Source organism: Myotis daubentonii, chromosome 4, assembly GCF_963259705.1.
Source record: "Myotis daubentonii chromosome 4, mMyoDau2.1, whole genome shotgun sequence".
NCBI classification, from domain to species: domain Eukaryota; kingdom Metazoa; phylum Chordata; class Mammalia; order Chiroptera; family Vespertilionidae; genus Myotis; species Myotis daubentonii.
In genome coordinates this window covers 77716790-77743985 of record NC_081843.1, presented here as the reverse complement: position 1 = coordinate 77743985, position 27196 = coordinate 77716790, and the positions used below count along the sequence as shown (strand labels likewise).

At 42.6% G+C, this 27196-nt stretch overlaps 1 protein-coding gene across 7 annotated transcripts in view; it reads left to right on the top strand.

Annotated features, from left to right (window-relative positions):
* Positions 1-27196, top strand: part of ARHGEF28 (Rho guanine nucleotide exchange factor 28) — a 263386-nt gene that overhangs the window by 80666 nt on the left and 155524 nt on the right. For 6 of the 7 annotated variants that reach the window (XM_059694332.1, XM_059694331.1, XM_059694328.1 and 3 more), the window contains 2 exons: positions 12077-12224; positions 14654-14947. In XM_059694332.1, coding sequence (XP_059550315.1) covers positions 12077-12224; positions 14654-14947 — 442 coding nt within the window. Of the gene's footprint in view, positions 1-11872; positions 11979-12076; positions 12225-14653; positions 14948-27196 lie in introns of those variants that run through there. The other variant, XM_059694334.1, reaches the window with a different exon arrangement.

Genomic DNA, 27196 nt, shown 5'->3' with positions numbered 1-27196 from the left:
GGTGCCCTTCCCTCATCCCTACATTGTTATATAAAACACTAGGGGCCCGGTGCACGAAATTCGTGCACTGGGTGTGTGTGGGGGGGAGTGTCCCTCAGCCCAGCCTGCCCCCTCTCACATACTGGGAGCCCTCAGGCGTTGACCCCATCACCCTCCAATCGCAGGATCGGCCCCTTGCCCAGGCCTGACGCCTCTGGCTGAGGCGTCCGGCCCGGGCAGCGGGGACCCGTAGTGGCAGCGGGGGGCACCGCGATTGCGCGGGCTCTGCCCCTGCCCCTGCAGGATGCCTCTGGCTGAGGCGTCCGGCCCGGGAAGTGGGGACCCGCAGCTGCAGCGGCCCCGCGATCGTGGGCTTCGCTTTAGGCCCAGGCAAGGGACCCCTAGCTCCTGGGACTGCCAGCTTCGACTGTGCCCAGCTCCCATCGCTGGCTCCACCCCTACTTCCTGCTATCACTGGCCAGGGTGGAAAAGGCACCTGATTCTCCGATCATGGCTGGGGGGCAGGGCAAAGGCGGCCCTAGGGCCGCCTTTGCCCTGCCCCCCAGCTCTTAGCTCCCCCCTGGGTTTCCAATCACTGTCTGTGGCAGGGGGCTTCTTCCTGCTTTCCCTTTCGCCTCCCTGCATTGTGCCTACATATGCAAATTCGCGGCCATCTTGTTGGCAGTTAACTGCCAATCTTAGTTGTCAGTTAACTGCCAATCTTAGTTGTCAGTTAACTGCCAATCTTAGTTGGCAGTTAATTTGCATATAGCCCTGATTAGCCAATGAAAAGGGTAGCTCGTACGCAATTACCATTTTTCTCTTTTATTAGTGTTGATAGGAGAGCCGGACTTACCCGATGGGGGTGTGAGGATTAGTTGGATGTGAGTAATTTGAAAAACAAAACAACACACCTTCTTCCCTTTATGATGTGTCCCAAAGAGAGACATTCCATAGTGCTTCTTTTGCCTTTAGTTCTTGATTTTGATCAGATGAAATGTTCTTTGTCAGCTTCAATGTTCAGCTCATTTTCCTCCCCATGCTCCTCCTTTTTATAAAAGTGTTTCCAGATTGAGGTTCCTGGTAGCGTGAATATCTCTCTTCTGCTTATTTTCACTTATCTATTTATTTTCCATCATTTTCCCCTTTTCCTGATTCAATTAAATTCCACATTGCTTTGTGTTTTTTTTTGCAGCTCTTTCTCCTCTTGTCATTGTCATCACTCCCTGGCCCACCGCTGCTTCTTTCTCTTTCCCTCCCCACCGAGTCCTCATCCTCCTGTCTTTGTCTTTCTTTCCATGCCCTCTTTGGGGCTGGGCTGCACTGAGCTCTCGGTGCCCTTTCTTCATGGCCCTGCCTCTCTTGTTTCTTTGGCTTCATTGGTGACCATGCTGTGACTGAGCTGGCTGTTACCTGCGTGTGCAGATTCGAGAAGGAAACGAGATGCAGGGAAGAGTAGCAGGCCCTGAGATGCTCTGTAGTTTGACAAAGGTGATGGGAGTCGAGGTAGAGAAGAGACAAGAGAGCGGAGGACTATGGGTGTTGTGGGATCTGACTTGTTTCCATAAAGGTTCTTTCTAGTCCCTGCAGGAGGAGCAGTGGCTCACTGCAGTGGGGGTGGGGTATGTGTGGGTGGGGGGACTCAGAGGCTACTGGATGGAGGGTAAAGACCCAGTTCTGGCCCTAGGTCTGCTGTGTGATGGGACCCAGAACAGGTTACCTTCAGTTTCTACGCTGTCAGGGAAATATTTTGTAAAGGTTTTGATCTAGATGCACTCTATGCCTTCTTTTAGCTCTATATTTTATAAATTTCTGAATCTATGCTTCTCTTAGTGAGGATTCCATGATTCTTTTATTTTGCATGGGGCATTGCTTGGCAAAATCTTCAGTGCTCTTACGAGTGCCTGCTGTGTGTGTGCACATGTGAATGAGTGTGTGTGTGTATGTGCCTCTGTGTGATGGGGATAGAGGGTGAAGGGGGTGGTTCTGGCACAGATGCTGGTCAGATAGATGGGAGGGTCAAAGGGCCAATACTCTTCCCACTGCTCAAAGTTGTTTGTCAGAAGAGCTGCAACCTCTGACCCCCCAGGGGGCCCTTCCTCCTCCAGGGACTCCCTTCTTTTGTACCTTCATAAGAGAGACAGCCTGTGCAATACTGCGTGGTCTACCCTGAAGTAAGAATGCAGACAGTTGTGTCACTGTTCTTTGCCCAGGAGAGGTCAATTCACAGAAACCTAGGGCTCTTGTATTCCTGGCAGAGTCTTGGTGTTGGTTTGGCACGTTCAGTGCTGTCCGCTGATCCGCACTGATCTTCAGATAACTAACTCTTGGTTTGACATACATCCTAGACTTCAGGTGTTAAGTAATAATCTTGTACAATTACTATCTGCATAGGTTCAACCTGAGTTTGAAATTATGTCTTTACTATGTTGCAAATGTAAAGCTTGTTTGAAATACGAAATGCAAATATAAAACTTGTTTGAAATCTGAAATATAAAATGAGCTAATAGAATTTTATCTTCCAATATAAACTAGCATTGGGGCCTTAGAGACCCTAAGCAGATAGTGCTTCAACTTTTTTTTTGACGTACATACAAATCTTTTTTCCAAACAAAGTATTATGGAGAGCTTTAATATATAAACTTGATAAAAACTTTATTATAAATATACTAGGGGCCCGGTGCACGAAATTCGTGCACTGGGTGGGTGGAGGGGGGAGGAGTGTCCCTCAGCCCAGTCTGCCCCCTCTCACATACTGGGAGCCCTCAGGCGTTGACCCCCATCACCCTACAATCGCAGGATCGGCCCCTTGCCCAGGCCTGACGCCTCTGACCCAGGCTTCAGGCCTGGGCAAGGGGACCATCATATCCCCCCAATCCCCGGCTCTGCCCCCCACCCAGGCCTGATGCCTCGGCCAGAGGAGTTGACCCTCATCACCCTCCGATCACCAATCACCGGATCGGCCCCTTGACCAGGCCTGAGGCCTCCGGCAGAGGTGTCAGGCCTGGGTAGGGGACCCCCAGCTCCCCGCGGTTGCAGGCTCTGCCCCTGCCCAGGCCTAACGCCTCTGGCCTAGGTGTCCGGCCCGGGCAGCGGGGACCCGCAGCTGCAGCGGCCCCGCGATCGTGGGCTCCGCTTTAGGCCCAGGCAAGGGACCCCTAGCTCCTGGGACTGCCAGCTTCGACCGTGCCCAGCTCCCATCGCTGGCTCCACCCCTACTTCCTGCTATCACTGGCCAGGGTGGAAAAGGCACCTGATTCTCCAATCATGGCTGGGGGGCAGGGCAAAGGCGGCCCCAGGGCCGCCTTTGCCCTGCCCCCCAGCTCTTAGCTCCCCCCTGGGTTTCCGATCACTGTCAGTGGCAGAGGGCTTCTTCCTGCTTTCCCTTTCGCCTCCCTGCATTGTGCCTACATATGCAAATTAACCACCATCTTGTTGGCAGGTAACTGCCAATCTTAGTCGGCAGTTAACTGCCAATCTTAGTCGGCAGTTAATTTGCATATAGCCCTGATTAGCCAATGAAAAGGGTATCGTCGTACGCCAATTACCATTTTTCTCTTTTATTAGATAGGATTCTCCAAGTTTAACTTTATTATATTAATTAATTAATGTGCTGAGAGCAATGAGTTAGCCTGGCAGTTCAGGTCTTCTCCAGTGTATAAAATATTTAAAACATTTTAAAGATATATTTTTATTGAGAGAGAGGAAGGTCGAGAGATAGAGAGAAACATCGATGCGAGAGGAACATCATCAATCAGCTGCCGTCTGGACACCCCGTACTGGGGATGCAGCCCACAACCTGGGCATGTGCCCTGACCTGGAATCAAACCGGTGACCTCTTGGTTCCTGGGTCGATGCTCAACCACTGAGCCACACCTGCTGGCCGGTCAGTGTATAAAAATTTGGTAAATAGTAAATTTAAGTAAATGCACTTTTTTTAGGTTAAAAGTAATCGAAAACCTATTTTTCAAAATGAAATTTAAATGGGATATTAGAATGCCTAACATTCTTCCTTTAGGACCTAGGGTTTCCCTGATCTCAGTTTGAAAACCACTAATGCTGATAATTGAAATAAACTGAACATTAATCCAAGGAGCTAGGAAGTAAACCAAAGCAAAAGAATAAGGGAGAAATTAATTTAAAAACAAAACACAAAACACTTATCTAGAGCCACCCATTTATTTATTTTTTCACATGGAAGCTACTGATGTAGAATTATATACCAGGTATCATAGGTTCTAGCCTTTCAAGGCTAGAGATTTAGTCCTATTCTTTCTTAGAACAAACAAACAAGCAAAGCAAAAACAAACCACCATTTCCTGGTAGTGCTTATTCCTCCTGAGCGGCAGCAATGCTTGTCATCCTTGGACATCTCTGATCCGAACAAGGCTCTCGCTGTGGACCTGAACTGTGTCCTGTCCTTCCCCCCATTGTTTTGGGCTTTCCCCTTGGGACCTGCAGGACATGTCTAATCCCTTGTCCGCATGACAGACCCTCACATATTTGCAACCGTGACCGTTTATGCAGGAGTCTTTTCTTCGTTGGCAAAACAGCCCCAGTTCCTTCAATTGTTCCTCATGTGACAGCATGGTTTTTGAGTCCCTACGGCATCCTTGTCATTTTCCTCTGAATGTGTTGTCAGTTTAGCCTGTATTTACATTAAAGTACTCCATGGCTCAGATATGTCTGATAGGCATGGAAGAGAGCCATCCATACTCATTCTTCATGGAGTCACTAGATTTTCATCAGTGTATGTTTGGGCAGAATTAGCATTTTAGTCCCAGTGATGACTCATGCTTAGCTGATTTTTGACTAAAATCTCAACTGGTGTCCAACTATTAACTGCAGTTTGCTTCCTTCTTTTATTTTTGCATTTGATTATTTTGAAACCAAGTGCAGGACCTTTATTCCTCAAGAAATATTGGGATACTGTAAGGGTAGAGATTGCAATTTAAGTATTCTTATACCCAAACCAATATATTTCCTCTTATGATCTGCTTAAAATGTCAGATACTTGTTTTTAATTTCTAGGAGTCCTATGTTTTTATGGAATCTGTGAGTGAGTGATTTAAAAAGGAAGCAAGCTAAGGAGCTCTTCAAAGCCTGCTTCTGGTCTCGTGAGGAATCTGGAGTCATTTACTGACCTCTGCCATGAATTGTGTTTTGCTCAATTTAGCTGTGTTACAGAACAAAGGCTATTTCAGTTCTGTGTGGTGAATCTTTGCATCAAGTGTCAGAGTCATCGAGAATATTTGTGTTTGTTTAACTGAGTTTGATGTAGAGTTTTGAATGATGGATAACTTTTAAAATTAATATTACTGTTCATGTTTATTTTATGGTAATTATTCCTTTTTATTAGCAATCGTGTTGATTGTGTGTCCTTGACAGTTTTTGTCTGTCTGTTCTATCAGCTATTGCGAGAGGCAAGCTAAAGTCTCCCATTGTGATCATGGATTTGTCTATTTCCTCTTTTGGATTTGTTCATATTTCTTTTCTATTTTGAAGCATACAGATTTAATACTATGATAGAATCCTGTTCAATTGATACTTCTTATGATGAAAAGTTCCTCTAGCTTTCACAATATGTCTTGCTTTAAAAACTACTCTGGCTGATATTATTTTGGCCATACTAGCTTTGTTTTGGTTAGTGTAGCTTAGTACATGTTTTTACTTTTAAGCTTTCTGTGTTATTTTTTTAAGTGTCTCTCTTGTAAGCAGCATATAGGTATTGTTACTGTTTTCTAGTTTTAAAAAAATGACATAATGACTGTCTTAGTGTTGTATTGGAATCAGTTCATTTACATTTACTATAATTGCTAATATAGTTGGACTTAATAGAACTCTCTATTTGACATACGTTTTCTGTTATTTATTTCTTCTGTCTTGTATTTTTGATTAAATATTTTCGATTTAATTTTTTCTCTCTGTAACCTGTTAATTATACATTCATTTTACTATTCTATCAGTGGTTACTGTCAGCTTAAAATATGTATATTTGATATATTATAAATAGAAAACACTTTTCCAAAACTGTTAGATACTTTAATTCCACCTCCCTTTTATATCATTATTGTCCGACATTGTAGTTCTACAAATATTTTTAACTCCTGACATTACAATTATCATTTGTACATTAGATATTAATTATATTCACATATTTATCCATTTTACTGTTCCTCATTTCCTCTTGCATTTCCATGTTTCTGTTGGAGATAATTTTACTTGTGCTTAAGTAAATGCCCTTTAGTATTTCAGTGCTGGCCTGCTGATAATGAATTCCCTCAGCATTTGTCTTAAATATTTTAATTTCATCTTCATTTTTAAGAATATTTTTGTTAATAATGGAATTTTAGGTCATCAATTACTTTCTTTTTCTTTTTTTAATTTTTTTTTATTATTAGTTAAGGTATTACAAATGTGTCCTCATCCCCCCCATTAACCCCAACCTCCCGCCCCCCCCCCCCCCCATCAATTATTTTCTTTTTGGCTTCTATAACTTCTCTGGTTCTCCACTTTCTGGAGTTTTATTATATTTATCCTCATTTCCATAGTTCTCTTTAAGAATGACTTTTTAATTTTTCTGTCTTTATTTTCTAGTTGTTATCAGCAAACATATTGACCTAATGTGCTTTATTTCATCTTGTTAGGAAATGGAAGCCATTCCTACCCCAAGGGCTATTTCTAAAGAAATGTCTTAAGTCTTCTAGGTCATTTTAGTTTACCTTCCTTAAAAAAAAAAAAAAAAGACATTCTGTTATTTCTTCCTGGATCTAAACAATTCCAGATCCTGAGCGGGGGCTGTTATCGATGGATGGAAAAACACTGAGAATGCGCACCTCAGTGTCAAGGACCACTTTCATCTTAAGTGCCATTGGAGAGGAGCAGGAGAGTTGGATGAAATAGTGTCAGGTGGCAAAAACATTTAATACCTTTTTGGTTCTTTTGAGAAGAAATTCGTAGATGTTGTACCACTTCATGCGGAAAGCTTGGTCTTTGAGAATTACTGATAAGTTTTGCAGGCAGCGTTTCTTAGGGGCTGCTTGATAGTAAAACAAGGCTGGTGTAATTTACTGGATGTTCTTTGTTTGAGCTTATATTGAGGTATATTCAGTATGATTATACTCAGTTCAGCTTTTCTTGTTTACATTTGTCATTCCTGTTTCCATGTTACCTGGCCTTCAGAGGTTTTGCAGGAGTATCTGAGTGCTTCTTATTTGGGCATGAGAAGGGAGGTAGGTGGCACACCTTCACTCTTCAGAGGGGAAAGGGAATAACCCTGATGCTGATCTCACTTGGTTCACTTGGGAAAGTGGAAATTTTAATCTGCCTAAGGCAAAGGTGAATAAAAGAGGGAAGACCAGAATCCTGTAAGTAGAAATTTAATCAGGCCACTAACAACGATGGCACCATTTAGTAATAGACTTTTATAAAAGTGGGCAATAAATTTCAGTGGCAATGGAAAATATGAATTAAATCAATGAGGATTGTTTATTATCTGTTAATTTAGGAAATACTAAAAAAGACAGTTTTGGCAAAACTGGGATGAAAATGATATGCTTGCCCAATACAGGTAGTGATGAAAGTTGATGTAACATTTTTGGAAATCAGTTTTGCAATTTGTGACAATTTTTCACATTCTTAAACCATTTCTAGAATTTTATTCTAAAAAGTGATTTAAATGATAGAAACAACATACATGAAAATGTTTATTATAGTATTTTTTGTAATGTTAGACTACAAATACCCTTAATGTACAATAGGGTACATTATTAAATCACAGAGCTTCAAGTACTTGATGGAATGCAATTAAAAATAGTGCCAAAGATTGTAACAACATGGAAAAATATTTTTTCACAGAAGAGAGCAAAGCACAACCATATGTGATGTGTATTTATGCCATGAGTATAGCTATGTAATTTTTAGCTGTGCATTGAACAAAGACTGGAAGGAAAGAGGAAAAATGAAAAACTGTTGATACATTAGGGTGGTGTCCATATAGATGAAATGTAGATATCTTTAATTGCTATCATTTTGTGCAATAATGAAAAATGTTAATAGTCTTCTAATTTTATGTGCTTATGAATTATGTGCAATATTGCATTAATTGGGAATTTAACTCCTTGATATGAAGAATGTTTTTTTCCTAATGGAGAGCTATTGTTTCAAAACTATTGAGTAGAACATTCTTTCCCCACTGATTTGAAATGCCACCTTTATTACATAATTTCCATGCATCTGTTTCTGGACTCTGTACCTAGTGGTCTCTCTGTGTGCCACCATTGCACTGTTTAAATTTCCATGGTTTCACTGTATGTTTTGAGAGGTAAGTTCTGATCTCCAGGCTCCCCCTGCCCTCTCCCCCGGCTCAAACATCATGCTTTCTTAAAACATTTGTTTCAAGCCTTGTCTATTTATTTTTCCAGATGAACTTTAGAATAAACTTGTTGAGTTTCATTTGAAAAATTCACTTTGGGTTTAGATTAGAGTACATTAAATTTATAGATAAATTTGGGGAGATAATTTTGCCTCTTATTGTTTCCAGAAGTTTCAGTGAAATAGCTGAGTGTTTTTGTATTTGGGATACAGTGAATTGACAGAGAGGTGATAACACATCTCTGTTATTTCTGGGCAGAAGCAGAGTGATTCTGGTATTGATGCCAACAAATTCACTTAGCAAAGTTTACAGTTTTCAATTGCTTAAAACAAAGCATGTGATTGAATCCAGATGGAGACATGATGGAGGCACACTGGAATTCTGTACACTCCAATTTATCTTTGCCAGTAATAAAATTAGTGGCCCTTTAAGTAAAGTGGCATATTTTCAGTGGCCACAGTGATGAGAAAGACCCCAATTGTAGTGAAAAATTGTCACCTGTGGCTGATTATGTTGTACGTTGGTCCTCAGCACAATTTGAGAAGCCCATTCCTCTTGCTGAACTCCGTTAGAGCGATATTTAAACCTTTGACGTTTATCTAACTTTTCTGAATGAAAATGTTCTTTCATAGTCACATTTTTAAAAAAATTTAAGTTCTTTATTGTTGAAAAAGTATTACATAGATCTCCTTTTTCCCTCATTGACCTCTCCCCGGCCATGCCCACCTTCTAGCACATGCTCTCATGCCCCTACTGTCTGTGTCCATTGGCTTTGCTTATATGCATGTGTACAAGTCTTTTGATTGATCTCTTACCCCCATCCTCCCACCCCTCCCCGCCTTCCCTCTGAGGTTTGGCAGTCTGTTTGATGCTTCTGTGTATCTGGATCTATTTTTGTTCATTATATTCCACAAGTGAGTGAGGTCATGTGGTATTTATCTTTCTCTGACTGGCTTATTTCGCTTAGCATAATGCCCTCCAGGTCCATCCATGCTGTTGTGAATGGTAAGAGTTCTTTCTTTTTTATAGCAGCGTAGTGTTCCATTGTGTAGATGTACCACAGTTTTTTAATCCACTCATCTGCTGATGGGCACTTAGGCTGTTTCCAAATCTTAGCTATGGTAAACTGTGCTGCTATGAACATAGGGGTGCATATATCCTTTCTGATTGGTGTTTCTGATTTCTTGGGATATATTCCTAGAAGTGGGATTACTGGGTCAAATGGGAGTTTCATTTTTAGTTTTTTGAGGAAACTCCATACTGTTTTCCACAGTGGTTGCACCAGTCTGCATTCCCACCAGCAGGGCACGAGGGTTCCTTTTTCTCCACATCCTCGCTAGCACTTGTCATTTGTTGATTTGTTGATGATAGCCATTCCTACAGGTGTGAGATGGTACTGCATTGCTGGTTTGATTTGCATCTCTCGGATGATTAGTGACTTTGAGCATTTTTTCATATGTCTCTTGGTCTTCTGTATGTCCTTTTCAAAAAGTGTCTATTTAGTTCCTTTGTCCATTTTTTGATTGGGTTATCTTCCTTTTGTTAAGTTGTATGAATTCACATTTTCTTTCCTGACTTCCTCTTTCTCTCTTGCCATCTCCACACCCCCCTCCCCTCCCTTTCTTCTCTCTCACTGTGTCTCTCTCTGTTGGTTTTTTTTTTATCACCCCCTTTCCTCCTTCTCTTGTAATTATACTGTGTCTTTCTGATCTCTTTATGATTAGCAAATCATAAACTCCTTTTATGCTGAATGTTATTCTTAATGCCAGGACTTCTGGACATCTCTCTTTAATGGACAGGTGTAGTTTCTGAGCTGACTGTTGTTTATCTTCTTTTATCAATGTAAATCATGGTATGGTCTTGAAAGGGAGGCATAACTGAATTGTAAAACTACTGTCTTGGATCACATTGAAAAGGGTTGTAGTTAGGCTCTTTCATGAGTTGCAGTTCTTGTTCACCCAATCAGATAAAGTAGTAATGTGACCATTGTTTTGAATAGATATAGACTAGATATCCTGTGATCTGTGAAAAACTTTGATCTATTTACACAATATGTTTTCTATTTAAAAAAAATCAACAGGTTGGGCCAGATTCTGTCTGTGAGTAATTAACAGCCCCTTTAGCAACCAGGAGCATGACTAAAGCAAGCTGTTCTTCCTTTTTTAGGAAATGGAATTTCATCTAAGTTTCCTCTCTCAGTCATGTCAGACTGTTGTTATTGTTTTTCTTGCTTTTCAGAACCTCTTCCTGAACTTTTTTTGAAGCTATTGTATGGTGGATTTTTCTTGGCATGTTAACTTTCTATTGATTATGTTTGTGCGCGTGTGTGCGAGCTCACACGCAGAGACAGGACCATTCAAAATTGGGAACCGGTGACTTTTTTTAGAACTTCACAATTTGTGTTTATACCAATTCAAAATTTAAGATAATGTTTCATGTGTGGCATGGATTTCAAACTCCTAGAAAAACATAGCCTTTTTATTTTTAACATTTTAGAAGAGCTAGCCATGTGGTTACTGGAAAGAGGAGCTCCAGTCTGATTTTGGTATTGATACTGATCCGCCTGACTCTTGAGAGCCTAGGGAATAACATGCTAATATCCATCAAAGGCAAACAGCTGTGAAAGGGACTGCATAGCCTTTCTCTGTTCCCTGTCCTCGCATCCCAGGGTGAGGCGTGCTCGGAGGAGGGTTTGTTTTTGTTGGGCCAGCTCACAGAAGCCCAGATGCTCCTCCACACTGGCCGAGCTCTGGAGGCCGCCAAAGAGGGCAACCCTTCCCACCTCCTGGTCTCCATTTCCCGGCCACTCCCACAGGCTGGGCGGAATGCACCCTCTCCCTGGAGGTCCCCTTTGTATTACCCATTTTATGTTTGAGGGGAGGGAGTGTCCGGAATCCTCCAAAGTCCCAAGATCAACTGGCAGGCTCCTCCATCGCTGGTGCTTTCTTGAAAGCACTGCTGATGTAGCCCCTCCTCACAGTCCCCCCCCCCCCGCACCCCCTATGGTCCTGTTGGAGAGCACCAGCTTGCTGTGCCCGCTCCCTCCTCACTCCTTCCTTCCTCAGAATGTGCCTTGGTGGCTCAGGGGGGCCGCACCTGTCCTTGGGACCAGGGCTCTGTTCCAAACAGAAGCTCTCAAGAGAAAGCGTGAGGCCAGGCGAGATGAGAGAGAGGACTTGGAAATCCCTCAGAGAGGACAAAAAGCTACTGGAAAAGGCACACGAGTGTGGGAGCATGTGGCTCTCTTTATTTGGCAATGTGTGCGAAATATTTAAGGTTGTCACAACAGACGCTGATGTATGTAGTCCAGGGTAAGGCCATAGCTAAAGATTAGTCATTTTGAATCTTTATGCCAGGGTGGTGTCTCAGGTAGAGGGAAAAATGAATACAAGCAATGATGCTCATCAGGTAGGAATTCAAACAGAGTAAAAGACAAAGTACCACGTTTTCACATCCCCTAAGTGAAAAGAAAAAAAAAACCCTTCACTACACTCTAAACTTCTTCAACTTTCAAAACAGAACAAACCAGCTCTGACACTCATATTTCAGTATATCAGCAAGCACCCAAACGTTGCTGTTGGAAAGACGGATTCGTACTAGTTGAGCGCTCTCACGAGAAGTGAAGGTGACAGACCGCCCCGGGTGGACGCGGGTGCTTTTTGTGGGGTTTCTGAGAGCCAGGATGAGGAAGTGTGATGATGCCCCATCTTGTTCACTTTTCAGGGGCAGATGACGGTGTGTGCGAAGTTCGACAAAAATGTCTATCTTCCTAAAGATGCTGAGTTTTACTTTATTTATAACGGATCTCATCAGAGACACGTGGTGATTGCCGAGCGCACGGAGGACAACGTTCTCCAGTCCAGCATTCCAGGTGAGGTGTCGTCTTTACCGAGCAGTCGGGAAATCTGTCTGTGAGCATCTTCCCACCGGGGACAGAGGCTGGGAAGAAAGCCAGGAAGAGAAAGTCAACGGTGCTTCCCAGGGATGAGTGGGTGAGAGTGCGTGTGTTTGTGGGTGATAGGAGGAGGGCTCACGCTGGGTTAGCTCACGTCCCAGGTTCTTCCAGCTGTGTCTGCAGCTCTCTGAGCGGCCTAGCCTTCCATCAACTCTCAAGGCTGGGTGTGCTTTGGATGCAGTCCAGTGGAGGTGACCCTGTGTCTAGGGATCACCTCCTGTAGTCCCAGGTCCCATTGCCAAGGATGGCTCAGGCAGATGGACATTGAATCTGTCTTCATTTTCCCTCCTCATTCCTTGTGGCCAGTCTGCCAGTCCAGGGTCTGCCTCCCCCTGCTTGCTCCGTTTGGTGGCTGGGGTTCCTCACCTGGCACCCTGTCCATCCAGACACTTCCTTGTTGGATCTCAGGCTCCAGAACTTTCTCTTCCCACCACCCAACGGGTCATATTCTAAAACCTGTAATTCTCCCAGATTTCTTCTTCAATCACCATGGTGACAGATGACAAATTACTGTGTCGTTTTAATGTGTTATCATGAGCTAATAGACCCTTTCAAATACAATTGTTTTGTGTTTTCACTGGGGTGTGGGTTGTACATTAAGATGTCAACCTCTAGCCTAAAGGTGGAATTGGACATTGCCTGAAGGAAGGGAGGGTTTTGTTGTTTCTGTTTGTCGATTGGAAAGTTTTATTTAACTGTGGGTCTTTGAGTTACTCTTAAATCGTATCATATAGGGAACCGTGAAACATCAAATTTTCTTATAGGTAAGATTAGCCTCATTTTAGAGAACATACTGTTTCGGCAGTATGTCTATTACTTGCCAAAAGAAGGTAGACAGTAAACATGTGAATGCAGGCGTAGTAAGAACTGTAGAGATGTACAAAGACCTTTCAGCTACCTGGGCTTGAATCCACCTGTTGTTCGGTGGCCACTTTTAAGTACTTCCCTCTCTGGTTCAACAACTCCCATCTTTACAATAAAAACAAAAAGTCAAACCTCATTAATGATAGTCACTCTGACTGCGCGTCTCTCTTGCCTTTGTCCTTTTGCTTTGTTGTTCTTGCCTTGAGCTTCCCCCTCTTTTCTTGGTTTACTTTTGAATGAAGACTTTTATAGAGAAAGTATAAAAATAACTAAAGTGCCACTTCTAATCTCAACACTTTTGTTTTGTCTTTTCCTTTACTTGCATTTAAGGGCGAACCTCCTTCCCACTCCTTGCGTGTTAAAGAAAATCCTTTGTATTATATTGTGGCCTGCTTAGAAGTGAGGGTTTTTACGTTCATTAGGTGACAGTGCCTGTTTCTGAACCTTACATTTCCCTGGTTACAGCTTTACCAGGGTAACCGTTCAGAAGTATGTAGGACAGATTTCTGTGTGACATATTGGGCATGTGTGGGCTGCATTCTGTGCCGGCACATTAGACCATTTAAAAAAAGTCAATGTGAAAATGGCAGAAGTTCTTGCTTACTAACCTGGGACGCTCTTGTTCCTTGAGGCCTGGGCGCATTGCATTTGGGGAAAGGCTTTGGAGAGTAAGGCAGAGCAGGAATGACTTGGGTTCATTAGCCTTATGCTTGGGGACCAGTGGTGACTGAATGCTCACCTTCTGTCCAGCTATGATTACCATAATTACAGAGATTTGGTTTTACTAATTCCTGGAAATTCTGCCAAATTTAGCATAAAAACAGAAGTTCACCAACCTTGGCAAGATGAAAGAAGAGATGTGTAAGGAGGAGGAACAGACAGCAGGATTAGGTGACCACCCACAACAGGAGTGCTAAGAACACCCGCAAGACAGAGAGGCCATTGTCAGAAGTGGGGGCGGGGGGCACTGAAAAATATATGTAAATGTTTCTCTTGAGTCGTCATCACCCACCCGTACTCATATTCAGTGAGCTCTGTGGAATGAGGGTGAACTTGGGTCACCATGTTGTGCTATTTCATAAAACTGTCATCTAAATAAGTACATAAAATGTGACTCAGGAGGAAAAACAGGAGAGCAGAAAAGGGCAGAGACCTTTAAGATGACAAACCTTGAATTCAGGGGGTGGGGTAGATGGAAAAGGCGAAGGTAGGGCCAAGTAACAGTGTCTGGTAATCTTCAGAGAATAGATACTGAAATGCTCAGAGTTCATAAAGGTTGGCTTTAAATCAGGTATCCCTGGAAGAAGATAGAGTTGGCTTTAATTTGGCCCCACAGGCTCAGCAACATTTAAAGATAACTGGCTGCGTTTCCTTTCTGCCTTGGTCTCCTGGAGCACGTGGTCTGTGTGGGCAGCACGGTGAGGCAGGTGACAGCATCTCGCATAGACTCTGGGTGAACTGTTCACTGTCTTGTTGTCCAGGCCACGGGCTTCAGGAGACGGTGACGGTGTCTGTGTGCCTCTGCTCAGAAGGTTACTCCCCGGTGACCATGGGCTCCGGATCCGTGACCTACGTGGACAACATGGCCTGCAGGCTGGCCCGTCTGCTGGTCACCCAGGCCGATCGCCTCACTGCCAGTAGCCATCAGACCTTGCTGACCCCGTTTGCCCTGACGGTGGGAGCGCTGCCTGCTTTGGACGAGGAACTCGTGCAGGCGCTGACCCATCTGGAGTTGCCTCTTGGGTGGACCGTCTTGGGACATTCTTCACTTAAAGGTGAGTCTTCACCAGAAAATGTGCATGTCTCCTCTCTGTGTCAAGTTCAGAATATGTCTTTCAATTTATTGTCTGTTTTCCTGGGTGGGTTTTCCTACCCACTAGTGACCCAAGCCTCGACCGGATGTGGCTGGTTTTCCTGAGGTCCTGAGCCCCTCATCTCTGGGCTGGTTGATGCTACGCTGTTCCAGGAGGTGGAGAGTTTTGCCTCAGGAGGAAAGGGCTCTTCTTTGTGGAAGGCTTGTGAATCAGCTGCTCTGGGTTGTGGCTCCCCTTCCCTCAGCACGTTTGCTGGGAGAAGGGGATATTACTGCCTGTGTCCAAGTAGGTGGAGTCATGGGCAATGAAGAGCATGCAGCCAACTCTGTGGGACATTTAGGCGAAATGTGGCCATGAAGGAAATGTAACCATTGTGTTGACATCTTTAAAAATGTCAGTGTCACTGCAAGCATTCATACTGTATTTGTACTAACTTCTGGAGTTACCTCTGGATGCCTCCTGTTTACAAAAAGACTGAATAGACTGTAAATACCAACCATTTGGAATGTGTGTGAACAGAGATGATGTTGTATATCAGCCCATACTAGGCATGAGGCTAAATTGTTCAATAGATGCTTCTTATGTGATACAAATGACGTATTTTTGTTGGAATTACAGAGATGTTGCTCTGTATTTTTTTGAACATGACATATACTATTGCTGCTTTTCTGTATTCTTCCCATGACTTTAGTTTTGTGGTTGGATAATGCTATTTTTAAGAGTTTCTGCTTCCTGATAAAATCTGGAAATGGATTGAAAATGGCAGACTGTTACAGGTTGATTTAAATTTGATCATGAATAACATGAAATGCACTACTGTAGGTAAAGAGGTATGATTTTTGTAAGCAGAATTATACGGCCATAGCTACAATCAAAGCGGATCTCTGTTTCTCTTTGTTAATCAGAGTTTTACTAAAACTCTCCTGGACACTTAAGAATGTTTCTTATTTCTTAAGACCTAAAATGAGAGAAGTCACAAGCCCAGTTGAGCGTTAAGCATGTCTGACTCCTGTGTGCTGCACTGTATGGTAGCTGATTGATAGGTGTGCGGGGGTGGGCTCCCTGAGGGATTGTGTGGTGTCTGTTCTTATCGTTAACCCCAAGGACCTAGCAAAGGGCTTGGAAGATAGCAGGTGCTCAAGAAGTATATGTTGGATGAATGAAGGTTGTATCCTTAGACTTTCAAGGAATTGCACAACCTATATATCACTGTTTTAATTCTCCTATATACATATATAGGAGGAAAAAATGTTTTCTGGATAAGAAACTTTATTCATATTTATACATACATATGTATATTCATATATGAATCCATTATATATACAGGGTGTCCCAAAAAATGTATACACACTTTGAATGAATATAAAGTCAGTGCTTATTAGTATACAGTTCATTTTCAAAATTTAAAAGAATCTACAGAAATGAATAATGTCTTCAAACTGATGACTGGTCTGGTCCAGGCACTGCTGATAAACGCAAAGCAGGGGAATCGCAAACATCAAGAATCATTTGTTCGGTATTTGTGTGCCCTCAATTTGTCCACTATTGCCAGTTTTGTGCTTTAAACTTTATCTTTCATGTATCCCCATAAAAAAATGTCTAGTGGCACTTTAGGATAAATTTTCTTTGTTCAAAACTTAGTCTGGCTTCACCCATTATTTCAAATCAGTTAAACCTGAAAAGGAGTGAAAATTAAGTGAGTTATCAGCTGTTAAAGTGTGTATACATTTTTGGAAACTGTGTGTGTGTGTGTGTGTGTGTGTGTGTGTGTTTGTGTATAAATTCACTATATATATATATATGTTTTCTGGCTAAGGATCTTCATTTTCTTAGGTTTTGTGGCTTTTAAAGAAATCCTAACAATAACATTTGAGGGTGTTTTATTATTTGGAAGGCAGATGCATTTTGACAAAGAATTAAAGCTTTCATAATTTCTTGCTGGTTGCTATATGCAAGTAAAGATCCTCAAAACTCACAGAGGCAGATGCGGGGCAGTCCCAAGGCTCCTTCCCTCGCCAGCAACTCCCTCAGCATAGCAGCGTGGAGCCTGCATTGGTTCAATATGCGCCTCTGGCAGACTGTTGAAAGTAAGGAACATATAAATGTGCATGAATAGCTTAAACTAAGAGTCTCCAAAATGGGATTTATGTTACTCACATGCTATGTTTATTTTTCATCCCCAAATCTATATATATAAAAGCCTAAGCAACCGAACAACCAGTCGACTGGTTGCTATGACATGCACTGACCACCAAGGGCAGACGCTCAATGCAGGAGCTGCCCCCTGGTGGTCAGAGTGCTCCCCCAGTGTGCCCCTCAGCTGACCAAACCATCCCAGAGGCCCACCAGCCTGGCAGCAGCCACTCACTCCTTCAGTAGTCCTGCAAGTCCAATCTCTGGAGAATGGGCCAGGCTCCGATGGACTGGTGGGTGCTGCTGGCACAATCCCGACAGCGTCACTGGCCTCCTGGAAGTTGGCCTCGGGCACTGTGGCTGCTTCCCCTCCCTAGATGCTCCACAAGGAAGAAAGGATATGAAAGTGGCTGCCAGGTGGCTCTCGACAACCGGCACGAACGTCAGCGGGGACAGATCCGGATCCTGGGCCGGCAAGGGTGCCCTCCCGGAGGGCTGATCGCATTCTGCCCCCCCCCCCCCCGCCCCCCCTCAGGAAGGGCGCCAGAAGCAGGGCTCATGGCTGGAAAATGCTGCTATGGTGGTGTGAGCCTCTCCCAATCAAGACTGCCTGGGTGTGAGCCTGCGGGGGGTGCGCAGCAGGGCCAGGATGAGCAGGAGTGGCAGGCAGCATTGAACTGCCAGTTTTGGGCCAATCCCCCAGGCCACGCTGAGGGACCCCACCCGTGCTCAAATTTGTGCACCAGGCCTCTAGTTTAGAAATAAATTAAGATTTCCTAGTCTTTAATTTGTGAATTGGCACTAGCATATGCATGCAATTTTCTGAGCAGGGCTGTTGAAGGCAGGACACAGTGAACATCACTCATTCATAGAGTCGCCAGGAGTTGGAGCCAGCTCAATAGCATGTTTTGTGCACAGCCTGTGTTAGAAGTGCATGTTTGGTCATTTTTGCTGACAGAGACACTGGGCTACTCCCAGGTAGCTAAGGGTCATCTTATTACAATTTTCATTGCTGTTAGGATATGTATTCTTGTTTTCCAAGCCTCCATCTATCATGCCCTTTAGATTATCCATATCTTTATAATAGGCTGACTTATGCCACCAAGAGGCCCTTCCTGACATTTGTCATACTTATATAGAAATACGTATTTTTATGAGAGGAAAACTGGAGCAGTTCCTTTTTGTGGTGAGACATTGTATTCTATGGGAGAACAACTCTGGTGTCACAGCCATTAGAAAGCTGCTTTGGGGCCAGGTTCAAATCCTGACCCTGCTCCTTCCTGGCTGTGAGACCTCCTGGACAAGTTATTCTAGTTCCGATGCCACCAAGTTACACTTTCTAAAAAATGAGGCACAGTAGTACCCACTTCATTGGTTTGTTGTGATGGTTGAATTAGATAATTCTAATTAATGGTATAGCTATATGGTGAAGCCTCTAGAACAGTGGTCGGCAAACTGCGGCTTGCGAGCCACATGCGGCTCTGTGGCCCCTTGAGTGTGGGTCTTCCACAAAATACCACGTGCAGGCGCGCACATACAGTGCGATTGAAACATCGTGGCCCATTCGCAGAAGTCGGTATTTTGTGGAAGAGCCACAGTCAAGGGGCCAAAGAGCCGCATGTGGTTCGTGAGCCGCAGTTTGCCGACCACTGCTCTAGAACTGTGTCTGAATATACTAAGTTCTCAGTCTAAGTTGACTTTTGTGAGTGTATATGAATGGATTTCCATATAAAGAGAATATATTGTATGTACATAGGTGGAAAGCAAATTGCATTTGGTCTAGACAAATGAAGCTACTGGCACAGGGGTAAAATCCTGGTCTTGTAAACAATTCCTTGAAGATTTCTAGGAACGCTTTTAGACTACTAGAACAGTTTATAGTACAGGTAACGTTGCCTGCAGCCTAGACTTATAATGGAACTTCTCTATACCATCAGTGTTAAGGGACAGGTTTAATATTTCTTTTTCTTTTTGCTCCTCTGAATGGATGAATTCCACTATCCTATCTTCAATTTCACTGATTCCTTCTTCCATTAAGCTAGTCTGCTGTTGAACCCTTCTATTGTATTTTTCATTCCAGTGATTACATTCTCCAGCTCTGTGATTTGTTTGGTACTTTTTTAATATTTTCTGTCTCTTTGTTGAAATGCTTTGTTTGTATATTGCTCTCCTGACCTTGGTGAGCATCTTTATGACCATGATTTTGGACTCTCTATCAGATAAATTACTTATCTTTATTTCATTAAAATCAGTTTCTGGAGATTTACCTTTTTATTTGCAACATAGTCTCCTGTTTCTTCCTTTTATTCATAGTCTTCTGTTGGTTTCTGTGCATTACATAAAAGAGACACCTCTCCCAGACTAACAGACTAGTCTTGTGTGGGAGATGAACTTCATTAATCAGCCCGGCCCAAGCTTCTGGTTGCTCTTAAACATTTGACATTGTTCAAGCTGCTGTCTTTATCCTTAGTGGCCCCAGTACTTGAGGCTGTACCAGACCCATCAGTGCCCTGAAAGCAGGGGGGCGGGGGATGATCTCAGTTTACACCTAGATTTGGGCTGATAGAAGGCAGAAGCGGGGGAAGCATGCAGTCAAATCTTTTCCAGGGAACAACTAGGAGCTAGGCTTTTATTTGCTTGCTCCTTCTGTGCTGAACTTCAGTGGGATAGTTATAGTGAATGATCATGTGCACACCCATCAGCTGCTGCTTTATTCACTACTCACTACAGTCCTTGAGAAGGAAAGCCCCATTGGCTGTCAGATCTGGGTGATCCAGGAACCTGTCCCTTGGGTGGCTCCAGACATGTGTTCAAGATCCTTCCAGAGAGAGGCTGGTGATTTGGTTTTATGTTGGAGGGAATTGGAGTGAGAAGGGGGAAGCTTACTGGCTCCCAGGTCCAACCAGCCCCTAGATGCATGCTAATTAGAAACTGAACCCTCTGGTAATAGGTTGTATGCAGTCAAATCCTTTCCAGGGAAGTACTGGGAGATGAGTCTCTGCCTGCATCCTCTACACTGAGCCCTGGGGAGGTGGCCATAGTGCATGCTTGTGGGACCATTAAGAACTGCTTTGTTTGCTATAGTCCTGTGGGACTCATAGATACAAGACCCTTTGGCTTTCAGAGCTAGGTGTTTAGGGAGCCTTAAAAGTTGGGGTACTAGATGTGTGATCCAATCCCTTTGCTACTTAGGGAGAAGCTGGGAGTTGGGGGTTCTCTCCAGATTGTATGGCTCTGTGCTGAGGAAGGGGTTTATGGATGAGAGTGTGTCTCAGCCTTTCCCATTTTCATGTGGTATCTTCTCATTCAGGTAGTTTCAGGATTTTTCTCAGGGAATTGCTATAGGTGACATCATTTGGTGCTTCGATGAGATGGGGGGATGTTCAGGAGACTCCTATGTCACCATCTTGGTCTCTCTTCTCAAATTTAGTAGAGTTTTACCCTAAGAAGTTCAGACTCTCTTATGTGCTCAATGCATCTTTTTCTAGTGTACATATTTAGCTAATGTTGCTTGTCTTCAAGGTAAATGAGTTATAGTAACAAAAAAGGAAAGAGTCATGGGGCCCACTGGAGTTTATCATATGTTAGTGGGAGGGGTATTGTAAGTAGAAATAGTTTTTTTGCTAGTAATTATTTCTTCTAATACTTATCCAAAAACTATTTAAAACTTTATTATTCACACTTATTAAACTTTTTGTGTTTATTTATTTATGCTTTTTTGGGAGGTGTATACATGGATGTTGCTGAATGAGTTGATTTATGTCATGCCTTTGTCATGGAATAGTCTGATTGAAGCATCAGTATTTCCTTTTCCTTTTCAATCACTGAGAGTTATGAGGCGGGCCTGAGGGCCTGGAGAAAGCCCAGAGTTGGAACGGACTGTGAATCCTATAAAGAAAAGCAGATGCCGAAACCGGTTTGGCTCAGTGGATAGAGCGTCAGCCTGTGGACTGAAAGGTCCCAGGTTCGATTCCGGTCAAGGGCATGTGCCTGGGTTGCGGGCATATCTCCAGTGGGAGATGTGCAGGAGGCAGCTGATCGATGTTTCTCTCTCATCGATGTTTCTAACTCTCTATCTCTCTCCCTTCCTCTCTGTGAAAAATCAATAAAAAATATTAAAAAAAAAAAAAAAAAAAAAAAAAAGAAAAGCAGAGCCTTTTCTTGGCCCTGCATTTTACCCATCATTACTCAATATGCAACTTCGTTATATGTTCTAGGGAAGGAAATATCCCGGGTTTTATTTAATTTAGTGTAATAAATGAAATTGGATTCCTAATTTGTAAAATCAAAAACCCATTCTTTCTGTGAAGAAGCTTTCATGATAAAAAGTTTTGCAGGGTCTCAGTAAAAATTTGCAGTAAAGCTTTCAATACTTATATAATAATTATTCAATATAATTTCATAATTTATCTTTTTTCTGTTTTTGGATTTTTGCTTGTTTGTTTTTTAGACAGAAATATTTTCCAAGAGATTGACACACTTTTGAAAATTAGATTAACTAGGACAAAATATTCTGTTTTATTTAGTTGGTACTCAGGTTATTTTTGAGTTAAAGTCTTCCCTTTCTGCTCAACCAAATTACTTCCCTTCACTTGTGTTCCCAGATGCTTGATGTGGCTGGCAAGCACCAAGCTTTACACTTGCCTTGGGGAGGCTGCTATTTGAGTAAGAGCCCAAAAGGACTAAGATGCCATTTCAGAGGACTGATAGCATTGCCCCTGGGAACATAGTAGCTCCTCTCCCAATGGAAGAGGTAGAGCTTGTCCTGTTTGTTTATTAACTTATTTATTGATTTTAGAGAAAGGGAAGGAGGGAGGGAGAGAAAAGGAGGGAGGAATAAAGATAGATAGATAGAGAGAGAGAGAGAGAGAGAGAGAGAGAGAGAGAGAGAGAAATGATGTGAGAGGTACACATCGACTGGTTACCTCCTACATGCACCCGACCAGGGTCCAGGGATCAAACTTGCAATTGAGGTATGTGCCCTTGACCAGGAATTGAACCCAAGACCCTTTGGTCCACAGGCTAACGCTCTAACCACTGAACAACTGGGCAGTGTACCTTCTCCTCCTTTTATAAAAGAAGTTTTTAGGGTAAGTCAATTGAGCTTTTGCAACTTTTCTGCAGGGCTGTCTTGGGCATAAAGTTAAACACATCTGATGTATTTAGAGAGCCAGCTTTTCATTCTGCCGATGGATGGTTGGTTGGAAAGCTGTCCCCAAGGAAAATTAACTGTTGGAACTGGTAGGACCTACTGAGGTTGGCTTAGAGAATCAATTATTTTAATTATTGATCCCAAAGATCACATTAAGAGTATACTTCTTATTGTGCAAATAGTATCAATGGAGTTATTAACCAAAACAGATTTAAACTTGAATACAGAAATTAGAGAAGTGGTTTATTAGTTGTAGAACCCATGTTATAAAAGCAAGTCCAAGTAGAGCATCTGTGCAAAAACAAGACAGCACAATAAATAGTGAACTCAAAGGAAACGTAGAAACTTTGTCACAGACCCGAGTTTAATGGACCTGAGCTGTGTAATGTGATGCTGTTACTAAGAAGAAGGGTAGTTAGCATGGTGCTTTTTTCATTATTAATAGAGTCTTCATAAATTAGTTTTCTTTGAAGGAGAATGTTTGTTTTTCCACACTTTAGAACTATTAAGGAAAAAGGAAAGCAACGCAGAGGGCCGAAAGGACTTCGGAAGAAAGTTTAGAAGAGTAGGGGTTATTCAGCAACTGTTAAAATGTGTCTTGATGGTTTTGTGTTCTCTTGAGGAGTTTAAAGAGCAGTCATAATATTTCTTCTTATCTGCAGGAAAGCCATTAAGTGAGAATCAACAGTTCATTACGAAAGACTCAGTGGGAACTGCCAGATTTCTGTGACATCTACATTTCGTTTCAAGCCACATACCCGAGACCATCACCTTCTGTCTAGGCAACAGGAGAAGGGAATGTGTGGGCCAGCAATGTTTGACAGAGGAAAATATCTGTTTATCTTTCTTTGAATAGAGGAAAGAGATCTGTAACTAGTTAGAAGCAAGATTTGTTTAACACTTGAAATGAGCTTGGCTGGTGCTTTTATCCTTGAATACCGTTTGCTGGCTATAGAAGTTGGAAGAAAATAGAGCAAGGCTCTGGAGCTTGGCTCTGTTGGTTGGCCCCGACTTTGTGTGTCCAGGTCTAATTAGTCAGGGGATGGCACATTGAATTATAAGACTTGGCCCACAGACTATGTGAAATGTCATCTTTGTTTTTTTGCCCCTAAACTTTGTACTGGACAGCAAGTTTGAAATAGCATCAGCTGAAATACCAGTGGGTAGGAAACTCATAAAGGACAGATTTATTACAAAATACAGATGTCCAGGTTTTAAAAAACGTTTTCTGAAGCGTTTTGAAATTAATGCATTATGGGTATTGACTGATTCTGGGGTTTTATGTTTTTCTTGGGAAACTTGACATTTTTTCAAGCAGTTGTATATACACTCAGTATTTCTAGCATTCTATCACGTTGGATAGTATCGAAAGGGACAAATACCTCCGCAGTTGCTTTTCTGACATTTAAAACTGGTATTCTATTCCTTCAGTTGCTAAGGTAACCCGCAGCAGAAGTGCTGGTGGTGGACAGAATGTACTTCAAAATAGGCCCACGGCAAATTGGTGAGATTGCTTCAGAGCACTTAGCCATGCACATGCACACAGATCTGCATCATTTGTGAGGTTTAACTCCTTAATTTAAACATCCCCTTTTTTTAGCTTTTCATGTTTAAGGAATGGCTTTTTTTTTTTTTAAGCAGTAAAGAATTTAATATAACTCTTAAGGAAACGGATACTCTTTCCTCTGTCAATTGAAGTTGTAGCTCATCTCCACCATTTAATAGTTCTCAGTCTGGGCCGTTGGACGCGCAGCTCCAGCTTTCAGTGCAAAGGCAGTGAGAGACCCCGCCTGGCCGCAGCGGAGTGACCAGTTTTCTGGTTGCGTTCGATATCAGACTCACATTGCAGACTTTCAAAGCCCATTTTATTTTTGCTCGTCAGTAATAAAACTGGATTGCATTGTATTTTCATTTGTCTCTGAAACGAAACAGAGTTCCTGGTGGGTGGGTTGGAGGGTGCCTGTGGTGTGAGAGAGAGCAGAGAATGCCTGGTGCGTTTAGGCTGGCAGCAAATATCTAATGAATGCATGAATGGGGATGCAATCATAGCCTTGAAGAAATATTAACAGATGAAAAAAAATCACTGCGCAGTCTGGAAAGGGCGCATGACATGATTGCTGCTGATGGCACCGGACGAGCGCCTGTGCCTGAGGCCTGGGCTGAAGCACATTTGCCTAATGGCACAGCTGGTGTCCGACACTGATGCAATTACAGTGCCTCCTAAGCGACAGCTAGTTCCCTTAAATTATGCTTTTAAATTATAACCCGAAGAAAACTGTTCTCAAATGTACCACATATCAATTTAGTGACTGTTTATTATATTTTTTGGTATTAAAAGATCAGACAAATATGTGGGACTGATAAGTCCCCCAGTACTGGCTTTCCTCATTTTCAAGAACTCTGTCCCATGTGGTATTTTCCTGGCAGACTCCTCACAATCCCAGTAGGAGGTTGGGAAGATTTCACTTTCCTTCCACAGATCCTGCAGCTTTTAAAGCTGGAGGACTAAGTGGTCTGCTCAAAGCTACATCTCTGCATGAGTGCAGATCCAGACATGTCACCCTTTTAGCCTGTTCCCCTTTGCACTCAATGGTGTTGTGTCTGGATTCGTAATATCTTGTATCGATGTCCGTATTTCAGAATTCAGCCGGAACGTGTGAAGGCCAGACGTTAGATTGCCATCTTTGAATTCTGATAAAGACGTTTTCATGTTTCCATCGAGTTAGTACTAGTTCCACGAGGTAAAATAAAGTAGAACCCGCCTCGGTGAGATGTGAGCGCCATGAAGTGCCCTCCAGGGTTGTGCATCGCAATGCACGTTTTCCGGAATAACTGTGCGTGCGCGCTTGGTGTCTTCCCAAGTTATTTCAGTCAGGGGTGGCTATCAGCTGAGTGTGCCGAGTGCATCTGTTGCAGAAAAGAAGATTCAGGAAACGAAAACCTGCCATTATGCTTGTTCACTTCCCTTCTACCTGTCGGCCTTACGCGCCATCCACGCCCGCCATGCCTGCGTTGTGCTCCCCGGAGGCACGTCCCGTTTCCATCTCTTTCCTCTGAGCGTGTTTATATTTGTAATTCCTACCCTGGAGTGGCCAGCCTCCGATCTTGCGTGGAAGGTGATTTGTTTACGCACACACCGAAGCCCTGGTTAGACCGTCTAAACCAGTGGTTCTCCACCTTCCGGCCCTTTAAATACAGTTCCTCATGTGACCCAACCATAAAATTATTTCGTTGCTACTTCATAACTGTCATGTTGCTACTGTTATGAATCATCATGTAAATATCTGATATGTAGGATGGTCTTAGGCGACCCCTGTGAAAGGGTCGTTCGACCGCCAAAGGGGCCGCGACCCACAGGTTGAGAACCGCTGGTCTAAATGGAAGATGCCGTAGACATGACCTCTCCTTCCATTCTCATTGAGAGTCCTAAAAAAATGTGAGATGCCGGGTTCTCTCTTCAACTTTCCATGTACGTTTTGGTACTTTTTATTTTTCATTCTCTTTATGTTTTATTCATCGTTTTGGCATTTTATCAACATCTTTACATTTTCAAGTCATGAAAGGTGAGTAGGTTGGATTAACCGGCAGAGCAGTGTTGTTGGAGGTAGGGCACATTGTTTCTTTATTTCTATTCACCCTCTTTATGTCAAGCCTAGAACGGTCATCATCAGACAGTGATTTCACAGATATTTATTTTACTCTGAACAAAAGTGGGCTGACTGTGTGCTTCTCAAAAACAAGGACCGTATTCATCTCTGTGTCCACAGGGCCTGGCATATAGTGTTACCAGAGTAAAAGAGGCCGTTTACCCGTACCCATTAAAGCCCAATTAAATTTGAACAGGAGTTACAGCAAAGAAAGTAGAGGTTGATTAGTTGAGGGAATGGTGCTAAGCCTGGAATCACAGGTGAGCTAGTGCTAACCACTGGCTTCCAGGGGATGAGTTATATAGGGGAAAACCATTAATCATGGTGGCTAACAGGGTTGGGGTCATGGGCTCTACTGCTTGGTTGGGGCCAGGGTAGGGCATCAGATCCTGACATCAAACATGGCATTGTTCTGTCTGTTTTCCTGAGGGAGTGGTTCACAAGGTCATGGGCCTGGGGCTGATGTTATCTTTATTTTGACCAAATTCTGTTTCTGTGGTCAAAAGACCTGAGGCTTTGTTCTTGCCACAGTTTGATGATGACCAGAATCTAATGTCCTAAGGACTTAGTGATTAAGGAAGGGAGTGGACGGAAAGAAAGGAGAAAGGGTCATGTTAAAAAATGGAGTTTCCTCACTGTTACCATCGTAGTAGTTTCATTCAGTGTGTATCTACTGAATGACTTAGATGCTCAAATTGAGACTTCCGTGAAGTACATATGTGTGACTTTGGAAACCAGAATTATTTACTTTAATGAATTAGATTTATGTGAATTAAAAAATTATTCTTTATAAACTTACAGTGTTGAATATATTTTAGTGGCTCCACTCAGGAGTTACAAAACATTACTAAACCCTACAATGTAGAACTACTTCTGAATTAATTTGTGTTTAAAAATATCATTTACTTCTAGATTATTGTGCCCATCACATTTTAGCTTTAATATGTTAAAATATTTTAGTAGTTTTTAATATTTTGCCCAATGTTTAAGGCTATATCCTGGCTTAGCAGTAAGTAATATGAATTTAAAATAACTTGCCAAAGTCACAAACATTGTTTTTTGTTCTTATTTATTGGTGAAACTTTTTACCTAAAAGCTGATTGGGAAGACAGAGGTATAAATAGAGAACATATATTTTGTTAACCACTTATTTATTTAAGGTGAGAGATACCAATCCTGACTTTGCATAAGAATCTTGGGAATCTTCAGAAAAGATGGATGCTTGGACTCTGACCTAGAAATTCTGTTTTAATTGTTCTGGGGAGGACCTTTAACACA